The sequence below is a fragment of the Abramis brama genome (assembly GCF_963993115.1).
Source record: "Abramis brama genome assembly, chromosome: 5".
NCBI classification, from domain to species: Eukaryota; Metazoa; Chordata; class Actinopteri; order Cypriniformes; family Leuciscidae; genus Abramis; species Abramis brama.
In genome coordinates, this window is record NC_139967.1 from 7,719,555 (window position 1) to 7,735,086 (window position 15,532).

At 37.7% G+C, this 15,532-nt stretch overlaps 1 protein-coding gene across 5 annotated transcripts in view; it reads right to left on the minus strand.

Annotated features, from left to right (window-relative positions):
• Positions 1-5,674: 5,674 nt before the first annotated feature.
• Positions 5,675-15,532, minus strand: part of ksr2 (kinase suppressor of ras 2) — a 109,929-nt gene continuing 100,071 nt past the window's right edge. For 4 of the 5 annotated variants that reach the window (XM_084113758.1, XM_084113757.1, XM_084113756.1 and 1 more), the window contains exons 20-21: positions 15,004-15,133; positions 12,469-14,758 (exon numbers count right to left, since the gene is read on the minus strand). In XM_084113758.1, the coding sequence (XP_083969884.1) occupies positions 14,612-14,758; positions 15,004-15,133 (277 nt within the window). In that variant the 3' untranslated portion in view covers positions 12,469-14,611. Of the gene's footprint in view, positions 6,150-12,468; positions 14,759-15,003; positions 15,134-15,532 lie in introns of those variants that run through there. The other variant, XM_084113755.1, reaches the window with a different exon arrangement.

The following is a 15,532-nucleotide window of genomic DNA, read 5'->3' on the forward strand; positions in this document are numbered from 1 at the left end:
ATCAAAAACAAAAGGCTTCTGTGAAAGCTACTGATGAGGCGAGGCCTGATACAGAAACATGTTGTATGTAATGTAATTTTTGTATATGACTGTATATGTTCATTATAATGACCATAATGAAGCTCGTTACAAATGTATACTGTACGAGTGAATGGAGTCTTTTTATAATGGATACTGGAGAGATACCTTCTCTCAAGCAGGGTGTGAACGCTCTCCCCTAATTGCTCTATAGCAGGAGTGTCCAATCCTGCTCCTGTCCTGTAGAGCTCCAAACCCAATTAAACACACCTGGACCAGCTATTGAAGGTCTTATTAGGCAACTAGGAACTTCCAGGCAAGTGTGTTGAGGCAATTTGGAGCTAAACTGTGCAGGACAGTGGCCCTCCACTTTTGATGGCGAGAGTCTTTGGCAATTATGCTGCTCTCGTCTTTGCATCCTTTCTTTGAAATTGAGGGTTTCATTCTCCCCCTGGAACTTTTTGTATATCGAAGGTCATGGTTGATTTACTCCCTTTGGTAGGCTACTCCCTTAAGAATTTGTCAAAGTGCTGACATAGCTGGGCCATCTTCCCTTAGAGCTTTGCTCTTGGGGCCTTATAAGGCTAACGCCTGTCCCGCATGGGAGGGAGGAAGGTTGAATTGGCTGGAATTTCCCTTGATATAAAGCATAGAAGCTTGGGTATCTTCTCTTGCTATTGGGAGATATTGGCTAATGCTGGGGCCACACCAAAATATATTTAAAATCTAAGATTTTCAAAATGTGAGAGACCACAAACATGAGGAAAAATATCCTAGATTTAACAGTTTATCTCCTATAGTGTGTGGTGTGCCGTGATGTGAAGAAGACATCTTCGCAAAAATCTTGTGAGACTTCATAATAAACATGGCGGACGATAGGCAGGAAGAAACTGCTATGATAGTGTTTGGAATACTTTTGAAAGAACATTCACGGGAAAAAAAGAAAAGGATTTGGGTGAAGTCGTGTAGACGGCGGCAGCATGGACTTTACATGTAAATGAGCCATGACTGTGGTTGTTATGCTTCCGTCTTCAGTCAGCTCGCTTTCTGATTGGGTATCTTTTGGTTCCACCTGACAATCAAAGGAGTAAGTGCGCGTTTGTCCTCTGGGTTCTCCCCACACATCGGGATTTCTGATCGTAAATATTCAACATGTTGAATAGTTACGATTCACGATCGGGACGGCTCTGGTGTTCTTCCGAGCAGGTTCGGTCACTCTTAACACACCTCACACCACAGGAAAATCTGATAAGATAATCTTTAGAACCATCAAGATAATCTGGACTTCACTTAGGATTGTGGGAAGGGGAGAAACCGGCCCTTGTGGTGTGGCCCCAGCATTAGGGAATAGCACCACCAAGAAGTCTTTGAGTCATTTTGGATGCGCCCTTGGGGTTGACGCGCTCGGACTCCAGCTATAGTAAGTAATCCGTAGAGTCAGTTTAGGCTTTGCCCACTATGTTTGTGCATATTCACAGCTTAGTGAGGAAGGCATTCCCTCAGCATGCCGTGGGAAGTGCCTTTCCACATCAAAGAGAAAACATCTAGGTTAGGACAGTTCGCCGAGAAGGGAACAAGATGCTCCGTCACGTCATAGGATTTGCCTGCATGTCTCCTTCAGACAAAAGAATTGATGACTTTTATACTCACAGGTGCTCTGCTTGTGACGTCAGTGACTGCAGTCAGCCAGTGAATTGGTGTGTTTGGTATATGTTTCAGACACGGTCACGATGATGGCGTTCCCCATAGCGTCAACTCCATGACGCAGCATCTCGTTCCCCTTCTCAGGGAACCAGGGTTACATACGTAACCTAGACGTTATGAAATAAATCTTACTGCACTTGAGTATTTACAGCATGTGCTATAAGTTTAAAGCATAAAATATTTCATAATTCACTGATGTATACTTATATATACTCACATTGGTAACTCGTTTGAATGCACATTAATTAGGAAAATCTAAAATAGAATTTAAATGATTAGTTCATTTCAGAATAAAAATTTCCTGATAATTTACTCACCCCCATGTCATCCAAGATGTTTACGTCTTTCTTTCTTCAGTCGAAAAGAAATTAAGAAATTTTGAGGAAAAAATTCCAGGATTTTTCTCCATATAGTGGATTTCAATGGTAACCAATGGGTTGAAGGTCCAAATTGCAGTTTCAATGCAGCTTCAAAGGGCTCTACACGATCCAAACCGAGGAATAAGAGTCTTATCAAGTGAAACGAATGGTCATTTTCTAAAAAAATATATAAAAATGTATACTTTTTAACCACAAATGCTCATCTTGCAGTAGCTCTGCGTTGTGCCACGCATTACATAATCACGTTGGAAAGGTCACACGTGACGTGGGCAGAAGTATCGCGGTACCATCTAATTTTCTCCTCCAACTTCAAAATCGTCCGACATCGTTGTTTTACCTTTTTTTTGTAAAGGGCATTTGACTTAGTCTTTGCATGTTCGCTTTGTAAACACTGGATCGGTTCTTTCGCCTATGTTGCAATTGACCTTTCCAACGTGATTACGTAATGTGTGGTGCATCACAGAGCTACTGCAAGATGAGCATTTGTGGTTAAAGTATATAAATCTTAATTTTTTATAGAAAATGACCGATCATTTTTCTAGAAAAGACCCTTATTCCTCGACTGGGATTGTGTAGTCTTTTGAAGCTGCATTGAAACTGCAATTTGGACCTTCAACCCGTTGGTTCCCGTTGAAGTCCACTATATGGAGAATAATCCTGTAATGTTTCCCTCAAAAAACGTAATTTAATTTTTGAATGAAGAAATAGCCGCCGGTTCTTGGCCAGACTAAAATATTTCTAACTTTGCCTTTTGTTTTTATGTTACATTGTGTGCAATGGTTGATGGTGCAACTCTCTGCAATGATGTTGATTTACATGACGTGTTTCCTTTCATCCTTTTTTTTTTTTTTTTTTTTTTTTGCAGCACAAGGGATTCTGGGATACATTCGAGGTTCTCACGGCAGGAACTTTTTCTGTCCGCCATTGCACTTCCAGCAAATACAGCACAGTTCATTGACCCAGACTGTATGAATCTTCATGGCAAGTATTTACTGATAATAATTGCCAAAAATCTTGGGCAGATCGAGCACTGTGTACACAGGAAGGCCATAGGGTACAGTTCAGAATACCGATTGATGGGAAATCTACAGTAAAGTTTGGTTTAATTCATTACTTAAATCACATTCAACAGAACGGGCCACATGAAATTAAATGTAAATAACCGTAATGAACTGATTAAAGAAAAACAAAGATTTCTCCCTCCACAGAATCGAGGAAACGTTCAGAAAGCTAATCAGATGATATCCAAAGTGTCTTACAAATGAGTGCCATGAGAGAGATGGAATGTGTGATAAGCCTTTCAAACGAAGCATCAGAGGTGAAGATTGTTAATGAATTCTCTTGCTCACAGGGTTGTTTGCTCTAATTATCCGGAATGTGAATTATTTGGTAATTATCAAAGCAGCAAATCATTCGCCTACGTTGAAAATTACATGAAAATGTGCCTCAAAGCAGGGTGCGCTGAAAAATTAACAATTCTGCGTTGGTTAACGACTTGTGGAATTATGAAATCAGCTGTTATGTGTGTGTGTGGGGGGGGCTTCTTTTATGCCATAACGTGATGGTAAACACGTCCTGTCATAAGTAATTAAATGCTTTGCATTTTAATCAGATGCTTCTGAGAGGCATGTTGACTTGCAGCGGGTTCAGGTTATTGTTGACGACATGCTTTCATGTAACGCTGCACAGCTCAATCAGCTCATCTTCCTGCTCTACAAATACTAATGATCAAACACTCCCACAGTAAGGGAAAAAGAATGAGAACAAAAGTTAAAAATGAAGAACAAACATTATTACATTGCATATTGCTTATCAGATAATGTGCATTCTACAGGGCCTCTAAAGGGACATGGAATCATTTGATTGAATTATTTCCATTTATCGTTTATCACTGTAAAGCTGCTTTGAAACAATCTGTATTGTATAAATCACTATATAAATAAAGGTGACTTGACTCGTTCTCTTGCGTTCCCCCGAGAAATTTTGCATTCGCTCGCAAAACCTTTGCATTATCTCCCAAGCAAACGCAAAAGCATTGAAATTTAAGTTTTCTTCCATCTCATATTTTTTCCATCACCATGTCCCTTTAGGGGCTCCGTAGTCATAATTTTTTTATAGTATTCCTGTAGCTCAAACAGTTGTGCTAGCAATTCTAGGGTCATGGGTTCGATTCTCAGGGAATGCATGAACTGATAAAATGTATAACTTAAATGCAATGTAAGTCACGTCTGCCAAATGCATAAATGTACATTTTCATAAATATTATATATATAGTGGTGTTTGACTGTGCAAAACTCACTGCCACAGTGGTAGGGTGTTGACAGTGGTCGCCTATTTTATTATCATCCATCAGATGAAAATCATAAGTTTGACTGTGTAGAAAACAATGCACAAATGATATGGGATCTCTAACTTAGAGATGGCCAGATGGCGTGATGACCCTCTTGGAATTGCTCCGTTTATTGAGTATTTGGAATTGGAATTGTGATGTTTGGCTTAGCAAACACCTCTAATAATGTTTGCTGATGACTTGTTAATAAAAGTTTCAAATCTTAGACATTACTCACAAAGAAATGCACAAGCACATCCCACCTGTCTGCCCTCCTCTTACCTCTCCTGCATGAGTCTGACTAATGCAATCATTTATTATGCTGAAAGATAAAGTTCAACTAGCAATGTCTGTCCAATGGGTAGAAAATGTCAGTGAGTTCATTTGACTGTCCTGAGTGCAAAGAGTGATGTAATTAAATGAGGGTTTGTGTGTGTGCATACCTGAACGGCTCCTGCACAGACACGGGCTCATCAGATGACAGAGACAGAGCACAGTTTGGGCGAGTGTAAGCGTATATTTGTGCATGTTTTACATTACGTAAAAGGATGAAGTTACCTGGGCAGTGAAGTAGCATGCAGTGATGTGGCACAGAAGAGAGAAATGAAAATAAAGATTAAATGAAGTAGATATTAAAGGTGAAGTGTGTAATTGCATAACTAACGACTGTTTCCAAACAGGTTTCTCAAACAATTGTTTCCTTCTCATAGTGCAGCATTTGGTTCCAGAAGTAAATATTCTTTCCAGCTGGTGTCAAGTGTACCAGTGTCTCCTGGACTACACGTATCCCTGCTTGATCATTTCTGAATTACACAACCCATAATTCTGAAGAGTTACTTTGTATTGTAATACAAATACTAAAGTGAATAGTTTTATATTGGACTGTCATTTCTGATTCTATTATGCATTTGCAATCCATCTTGGGATGAGAACATTTGCATTTATTCATTTACCAGATGCTTTTCAAAGTGATTTACAAGTGAGGAACATCATAACCAAGTACTTTTTTTACTCCACGAAATACAGTTTTTCCAGCTATCAGGGAATGTTCTCTGGTTGTCTTGGTTCAAGGCTCAGAACACTATTTAAAGAATTATTTGAAATCCCTAGAGGAAATAAATGAGTAAAATACCTCTAGAGTCATGGCTGCTGAAAAAGTCTGAAAACAGTTACGTTCAGTTGTTTGAATAAACAGGTTTCCTCATTCCCAAATCACACCAATGGTTGAGGTAATGTTGCGGTTTCAGAAACAGAGCAGATATTTGGGAAGCCACCATGGTAAATGGCTTGTTTATTGCCTACTTGTCTTTGCACATTTAACTTGGATATTATAGTATAAAAATGTACACTTCACCTTTAATACAGCATGAATATCTCCAGAATGGTTGTGATGTTGATAGCTGACATGTTTTATATGGAGGACAGATATGGGCTTTGTCTATGCAGATTACGAAGAAGATGCAGCCTCTTTTTGAAATCAAAATCTAACCGAAGGTACCAGTCATATTCTGCATAGACTAACAATGCAAGGACTCTCTAAACTGAACTCAGTCCGTCGATCATAAGGCCCACAGGAAGCCAGCGTCAAGATTTCCTGTCACGTGACTATGAGGTAAGAACTCGTTCCAGGGCTTGATTGATTGTGACAATGCAGTCCAGATGAGATAATAAGAGAGAGAAAGGCCTTCTGAAGAACAGGAACCCATCGCTGTCACAGCCTATGAAAAGGAAAACAGATGAAGTTAAACCAGCATGAGAAATTATGCTTATTTCCTCCTCATCTGATGGGACACATTTAAAAATATACACACAGAAACGTAGAAAACGTTCTACGTTCTAAACGTAGCCAGCAACATCATGCCTTCTTTAGACCAGATTTTAAGGCTATTTTTATACTTACAGTGTCGATACTTAGCAACATGCTTATCAGCATTAACATAAACCACTGGAATCAACTGTGAGTTTTTGCTGAGTTAATTAAGGAGCATTATTTGTGTTCAGTGAGCCAAATCTGAGTTATTATCATTAACTAAAACTAAAACCATTTAAAAAAATCATTATTAAACATTAACTGAAAACCCTTTAGACATCAATGGTCTCCCTTAGACATTCTACTAGCTGTCAGTTAACTCTCATTAATTTGCAACTATACAGTATACTATGCAGTGTACTTAATACAACTACAGTGTACTATAAAAGCTGTTCATCATATAAAGTAATCATGTCTCTTCAGAAAATTTGCTCTAAACCGCTCAATTCATATGGATTAGTTTTATGATCTCTTTATGTAGTGGTAGTTGCATATTTGTCAATGGAGCGACAGAAATCTCTCAGATTTCATCAAAAAGATCTCCATTTGTGCTCCCGAAGATGAACGAAAGTCTTACGGGTTTAGAATGACATGAGGGTGAGTAATTAATGACAGAATTAAAAAAAATTGGTGAACTATCCCTTTAATGCTAATCACATGAAAGGGCATTTAAACTGCCTTCTTTTATCGACACTTTCATTGAACTTCTATGGAAAATCCTGCTGATTGAATTAGAAATGTATCAAACTGTCAATAGCTAGCTATCTAAATACTAACAATAATTAAAGCCATTTTCTGCCACAAAAATGCACACTTGCAGAGACTGTGCACTTGCAATGCTTTGGCCACAGGATTTGCATCTGCATTTGAGCACTTGTGTTGAGTACGTTTTTGGCCTTAAACCCTAAAATTCGCACAATAAAACCCCGAGCACGATGAGAAGTCTGCGTCAGCATTCTCGCCGTCATTGCTAGTGGATCTCCAGCCTGCTGTGCGGTACAGCATTACCACTCTTTTATCACCCACCTTTAAATCTAACCTTTTCTCATTCTCTCACAGCTCTCTCCTTTTTTGTCCCAAGTTCGTGACTAATCAGCACAAGCTCAGTGAAGTGTGTGGGTGTCATCAGCGAGGTAAAGAAAAACCTCGACTCTCCTGCGCATATGACTTTTAAACTAGACATCTGAAGCATGAAATTGGTCAGATAGTCCTCCCACATAGACAAGACATGTATTGATACAGTACCTGTGACTGGACACCTTTTAGATTGGAGCGAATATGCTCATTTTCAGTGTAAACTCAGCTTGAGGCAATGAATACAGGTCCTTTTTTTTTTTTTTACAAATGTGAATGTAGCAGCAACAAGGTTTGGAAATTTAATTTACCTTCAGGCCTGGTTTGTGCATCCCAGTTCAGAACAACATGCTTATTATGAGTGAGAGAAATTATACGTGGGGTTTGGTCAAATGAGAAAAGTCAAAAATGGAAGATTCAAAATGTTGATCGTTCAAAACGTTCAAAACACATCAGACGTTAGACAAAAACACAAAATTATATATTTTTTTTATTTTTGCTTCTGAATACAAGCTCTGTTCCAAAACTTAGTGAGCCATCTTGCTGTCTGCTGTCTACACAGGCAGCTACCTTTTAAGGCAGCATCATAAATGAAATGAAACCTCAAAAGTGACACTCTGTAGTGTTCCTCAAGCAATAATCAGGGCCTAAAACTTTATGCCACACCTGCCAACTGGCAATTCCCTTTTCCAATTTTGATACCACAGCTAAAACTACTAGCCTAACTAATATGCTATAAATATAAATATAGTCTGCATAGTCTTCACTGTATAAATTAAAGATATATTAATCCATATTAAAGTTACAAAAGTTATTCAGTCAAGAGCAGTGAGTTTTTACTGTGTCCTTTGTTGCTTGATGAGCATTAAAAACACAGACAGCAGAATGTTAGGCTGCTGTCACTTTAAGACCTAAAGCACAGATCCAATATACTGATACTGTTACACGTGCGTTTTATTTCTCAACTGTTTACGTTAACTTAAAACATAACCTACTATGTTTACAAGGATACTCGTCGAGACATAATTTTGTGTGAATTTGTAAAATCAAGTGCAAGAAGGTGTGAAATAGAGTTCAGTTTAGTGTTCACGCGCTAAGACGTGGATTTCTGGGTACGCTCTACGGATGTTTATACTTCCCAAACACTGTGTGAGTAACGAACTGAGTTCCCTTTCGCGTCTTCTTGCGCTTGGATATTTAAATTGTCAAGGCTTACACTTTCGTGATGATGCAGCGCTGACTGTTAACTGTCCTGAGCGTCGTTCAAGTTTGTTCACATTCATGTTTTCACAACATTGCATTGTTAGAATTCATAATATTGTTTCCGGCCAATTGGATTGGAATGACAAGGTTCTCTCAAAGTTGTGAGCAAACATTCTTCCGGTAATATTAATAAAATGTTCATTCATTGTTATCTGGTCTTTAGTAACGTTCTCAAAACATGTCTTATTAGTACATCGTTTATGAAACGTTTAGTTAGACATTCATCTAACGTTTTTCAGATGTTATTACATGTTCCAAAACATTCAATATTCAAAAAGTAATGGTCCTATAATGTGTGTAAAATGATCAAATTGAATGTTCCCTTAATGTTTTTGCCAACCTTCGCATAAACAAGAAACTTAATGGGAACGTTATCTTAATGTTCTTAGAACATATTTTTGTTAGCTGGGATGGAACCATCGATGCCAGTAAAGAACCTTTATTTTTAATAAATAAACAAAACAATTCTTGATATGAACTTAAAGGCACACTATGCAAGATTTGTACATTAATATAACAGCTTTGAAATCATTTCGATGGTAAACGAACTCGTAGTAGGGCGAATCATCCCGATAGCAAAGCAGGGGGGGGACGCCGCTAGCAAAACCAGCAATGCAAGCTTGAGAGGTGTCGCTCCGCCAAATCTCGCGAGAATCACGACTTGCTTTGCGGCACGACGTCACATACATCAACAACATATGAAGCAGCCTCTATGGAAGACACTAGCACGCATTTCAGACGTGAATCATGGCAGAGTCGACGAAGAAAATGAAGAAAGCGCGGTCGGAAGAGTGCAGAGACGGCTCTGCGTGAGTGGTATTTACGACAGTAACATTAAATACAAGTACTCCGCAGCGACTCTAGGGGGCGCTGTTTGAGAAAAAAGGAAACTGCATAGTGTGCCTTTAATACATAAAACACCCATTTATATTATGCAAATTAATCAATTTTTAATCGCACTAGACTATTCATATCATGTCTATTTTTATTATAGATATTTCTCTATTTTTACTGAACTTTTCACAGTGCATTGTGGGATTGCATTCCCTAAAAATGATACAAGGCAGCATAGTCAAGTTGCCTACCTTTCAAAACAGCGTTTGCACAGTAATGTGCTTATGACGCCTTAAAAGGCTCCTTCTGTAGTCAGCTCACTGGGTTTTGGAACAGATAAATCTAATAGGAAATATATACAGCGTGCATATCTACTGTAATGTGTAGTCTACATTGAAAAGACAGATAATTTCACTTCCTTTACCATGCACTCTCTCTTTCTTTCACTCACTCACTGCTCCTAATTCAATTAAGGATCCCCTGCTAATAATTTATCGTCTTTTATGGTAGTACTCCACAGGTCTTTCTTAAGCACTAATGCTCATCTGACTCTGATCCAGGGAATTAAATGAGTTTATCTGCTTGTAATTGGAGGATCTGAGAGGCGCTTCCAGATGAAGGTTTCAGGTCAGTTTGTTCTCTGCATATTTCTATTATGTGTTGAGTGAAACCAAGGTTTTTTAAAGAAAACATTGATATTTTTGAATTGGCATACTTATTAACTACTTGTCCTACTTGAAATTATATGAGGCATTATACAATGTGTATAAAAATATTTATTATATATTATATTGTAAAAAATAATTACTTAAACAATACTTCCATAATTTTAAATAACATATTTGAAATATTACTGTTAAGAAATATGTCATTAAAGCTCATTTTGAGCCATATATCTGTAGTGAGTTTCAGACTCACCTCATTTAGTATTTTAAACAATGATTTGCCCTAATTAAACTCATCAGCCGAGGGAGAGATTGGGAGCAACAGGAGCAGATAATTCTCTCATTAGAAAGACTAGCCAATAGAGATGTGATGATTGACATTTGCAGTCACATGCTGTCTGTTGCCCAAAACCTTAAAGGGATAGTTCACCCCAAAATATAAATGGTATCTCGTGTCATTTCAAACATGTATGAATTTCTTACTTCTGTGGAACACACAAGATGCACAAGGAAAACTGCACAAGAGTGAACAACCAGTACATTATTTAAAATGTGGAGGTTTTTTCCACAGTAAAAAGAAACACATATGGGTTTGGAAGGACATGTGTGATCCTTTTAAATACACATTTTTAAGTTGATCCTATTTACACTTTATTTTGATGGTCCTCTTTAGACATTCTGTTGATTATAAGTTATGTTGCACCTACATGTCAACTAACTCACATTAGAGTATTAGTTGAGGACTGTTAGGGTTCAGGGTTAGTAGAATAAGTTGACGAACTTGCAAATAGTATATAATCAGTAGAATGTCTGTTGGGGGACCATCAAAATGCAGTGTTATCATATATTAAGCACATAATCTACTAATACTCTATTAATACTCTAATAAGAGTTAGTTAACATGTAGGTGCAACATTACTTACACTCAAAAAAAAAAAAAAAAAGAAGGTTGAAGTTTGAACCCTAGGGTTCTTGACTCAATTTTAAAGAATCCATTTCCACTCTTTTTCTAGTGATAAAGTATGTTTACAATTCATAAAATTTTATTAAAATGAAAAATGAATTCAAACAAAATCCATAAAATGGTCCCATGATGGGAGCCCCTAAAAGGTTCTATATATGAAGCACCTCACAGAACCCTTTAAAGGGTTAGTTCACCCAAAAATGAAAATTCTCTAATTAATTACTCACCCTCATGTCCTTCCAAACTCGTAAGACTTTTTTTCATCTTCAGAACACAAATGAAGATCTTTTTAATGAAATCTGAGAGCTTTCTGTCCCTCCATTGACAGCTACACAACTATTACTTTGACGCTTCAAAAAGTTCATAAAGAGATCGTAAAACTAATCCATATGAATTGAGAAGTTTAGTCCAAATTTTCTGAAGAGACTCAATTGCTTTATATGTTGAACAGATTTAGTAGTCTTTTGTTCACATATAAACATTGATCAGCGAACATAAACAGCCGCTCAACCGAACCTGCTTGATGTGCGAGAGCAAACCTCATTGGTTCTTGCTGAAGCTCAACCGAACCTGCTTGATGTGCGAGAACAAACCTCATTGGTTCTTGCTGAAGCTCAAACGTGCTGCGTAACATGAGAATGAACCTCATTGGTTCTTGCTGAAGAAGCTCAAACGTAATGCGTAACATGAGAATGAACCTCATTGGTTCTCGCACGTCAAGTGAACATGCTTGATCTTCCATTTACCACAACTGATGTGTGAGTTGATGAATGTTTATATGGGAATAAAAGCCTACATTTAATCTGTTGGATTAAACCGCTCAATTCATATGGATTCGTTTTACGATCTCTATATGAAGTTTTTGAAGTGATAGTTGCGTAGCTATCAGTGGAGGGACAGAAATCAATCAGATTTCATCAAAAAGTGATTAATTTTCAAGAGAGTAATTTTTGGATGAACTATCCTTTTAAGGTTCTATATAGAACATTTTCTTCTATAATCAACAGAATGTCTAAAAGTGACCATCAATATAGTGTTACCAAAAATTGATAGATCAGAGGTTTTAAGCCATATTTCTTTATCTCTAACCAACATTATGAAGTCTTAGGCTAAATCTGATATCAAGAATCAGTTTAATAAAGACATTTTATTAATTATGATATTTGTGAATCTTTATAGTGTGATTTAGTCACTTTTTTTGGTATAGTTGCTCAAAATTAAGTTTAAGTGACAAAAGCTTTATTTTGTTCACGATCCAACTCATTAAGATAATTCCAATCAATTTATTCTTTACTTAACCACTTATGACCTTATCATACAACGTTTCCTGTTTAAAGCTTTTTACATAATGTAATATAGATTTTCCGTGAACATAAAACATGAATCATGACAAGGAGCAAAAAGAAATGACGAACAAAAAACAAAAGTCCAAAATCAACACCTTTTTATTTATTTCATAAAGGATGAGTGCAAAGAAAGAGCTTGTGATGTGTACCAGTCGCTAAGCCATGGACCATAAGGCATCAGTAAATACAAGCTTTATATATACTTACAACAAATACATAATACAAAAAATCAATCATGGAGGCCATCAAAGAAATCTGCGAAGACACGCACACAATATCAGAAAAGAAACGTAAACTAGAGCGATGGTAAATAATCAATGACCACCAAGTAAATGCATGGATGGATAGAAAGACGAAAAAAGAAAAGAAAACAACCACACGCACACAAACACACACACACACACACACACAGAACAATTCATACATTCATAATGGGGCAGAAATATAAGAGATGACAATGAGGTCGGATTCAGTGACTGGAATATTAATTACAGCAACAGATTATTAAGCAAAATCTACAGCCTGTTAAATAGGCCTGATATGGAAGCTGCTAATGGTTGTTAACAAGATCCCATCTTCTCGTGATTTCCCATCATTCCCAGCGTGAAAACACTGTCCCAACACATCCTCATAGCCCCCGTTTCAAAAAATATATATAAACATTATAGCACAGTTATTTATTCATAGGTTTAAAATTGCGCCTTGCAAGGCCTGATCATATTTGTATTACTTTCTCAGGTTATCACACAAGCTGTCATTTTTTTATTTAGTCATAGTTTGTAAAACTACTATGTGTGTGGTACTGTATTCGGGGGGGTCCGTAACGTGAACAAATCCCCTAAAAATGTTCTCATGCATGTAAAAACGGTCGACCGTACAAATATAAACGCCCACTTAACAACATCTGTATTTTCGTGATCCTAAAATATACTTGAAAAATAACAGCAGCAACAAGTTTTGTGAGCACTGGCACTGTTCATGACCCAAAAAACCATGGCTTTACAAGTGAGCAGATTGTCTGTACCCAGAGTGCATGGTGTGGAGAAAGCGGGATAGCGGTTCTGTTTAAGCCATACCTAGCTAGCGACACCAACCTTCACACTCATTTTGACATGATCACCGTTCCGTGTTACAACATGGACACTCCAGAACTTGCAACATGCAACAGTCATATTAATGAGATGTGATTTTTAATAGTAATATACAAATGCCGTCGTGGTGAAAAGTGCACTATTACTCATGGTACTGTATATTCTCTACGATAGAACAATGTGTAGCCTAGTACAAACAACGCAAAGCTTTCAATTATGCTAAAACATTCGTAAGTATGCACTGATAAGAAAAGGTTTGTAAGTGTGATAGATACAGTCCGTTATATCTATCCCTTTCTTTGTAGGCTCAGGAATAGCAGTTCTGTTTTTGTCACAGTCAGGCATGATACAATTCAAGTGTCGATAATATACATACGTACGCACACTCGATTACGGCGCCGTTGTACGAACGCATCTTTCCGCGTAGGCGATGCTGACCGACCGCGCAAGTAAATGAGTGGCAGCTGTACACCGCGACGGGAAGGGAGAGAAATTATTCACACTCCCCGCGTTACGGTAAAGCTTTGTGATCGGAACGTCCGCGCGTAATAAGCAAACGACAGGATGGAATTCTGTGAAACATACACAGCATGGGTGATAGAAAATAAACAAGCGTAAAACAACTCCGAAAGGTACATTTTTCAAAATCGAAAAAAATAAATAAATACATTCATCCAATGACTAAATTCAGAAAGGAAAGGAAAGAAAAAAACAATACAGACGAAATAACACTAGTTTCAGTTGTTTATAAAAATGCATTGCAGAGGTTCGACGAAAGAAAACAACATTCACTGAAAGTGGACTCATTCAAGATAATGAGAAATAATCACAAGCAGTTGATATATGCAAAACAGATCAAACATTTAGCAAAAACAACAACTGAAAAAAAGAGAAAACATCTCTCTTTCATGACCAAACGATACACCAGAAAATACTGTGTGCTCTAAATATGCTAAATGATCACTGCTTTTAGGAAACGTTGCTAAATACAGCAGAATACATGCACCATCCAGAAGCGACTCTCGATCGATTCTCTCAGTCGCGTCGACTGACTCCATTTTAACGATTGTTTTGTTGGGGTTATTTGTTCATTCGGGTTTTTTTGTATATAAACTGGCATTTTTGAGTTTAGCTCATTTCACATACTCAGCTGATTTCCAGAAGTGTACTGGGTGAGACAGGCGACGGTTGCGTTTCGGAAGTTTCTCTAGTAGTTCCACGAGCTTGGAGAAGCTGGGCCGCTCTTCCTGTTCATACGCCCAACAAAACAGCAGGATGTCCTACACAGGAAAGAAGAATCTGTTTATATACTATCACTCACATGATCTAAAAGTCCGGTTTTTCCAATAAAAATAGATTGAATAGCCTCTTTTGGGACTTTCATGCTCCATAAAAGCACAATAAAAGTGGTTCATGTGACTCGCACAATATATTCTGACAGCTTTGTTTGTGTAAAGTTGGTAGTATTCAGACTTTCCCATATGTTTTGCTTATCTGCATTAGTGAGGTATATGGAAATACTCACGGAGATCTCCTTGCCCATGCCTATCTGAGTGAGGTTGGGCTTCATTCCACTTCCCACCTGCCAGATAATGACTTCAGCTGGCTGGTTCTTAAAGGGCCACTCACGCGCATGGAGCTCGTACCAGATAGTGCTGAAACATATGACACATACGAGTGTTAATGTGCATGTACTGGTTTGTCTATACTTGTGAGGGCCAAATGTATAAAAATGTTGTCACTAACATAATAAAACCTATCAAAAGCAAATAAAAAATGGTTTGTAAATGGGCTGAAAAATGTCTTAAAGTGCCCCAATTTCGGATATTACCTTTCATGTAGTGTGTTATATGATGTAGTGTGAATGTCTGCAAAGTTTCAAAGATCAAAGTGCACAACAAATGGGGTTTATGCCTCCCAAATGTAAGAACCGATCCTGAACTGCCTGAAACGAGTCGTTAGTAATTCCAGTCTTACTTCCTGCATGAACCTACATAGGTTCGTAACAAATTTGCATAATGCATGGTCTTCAATGGCTGCCCGCAAACAATGCC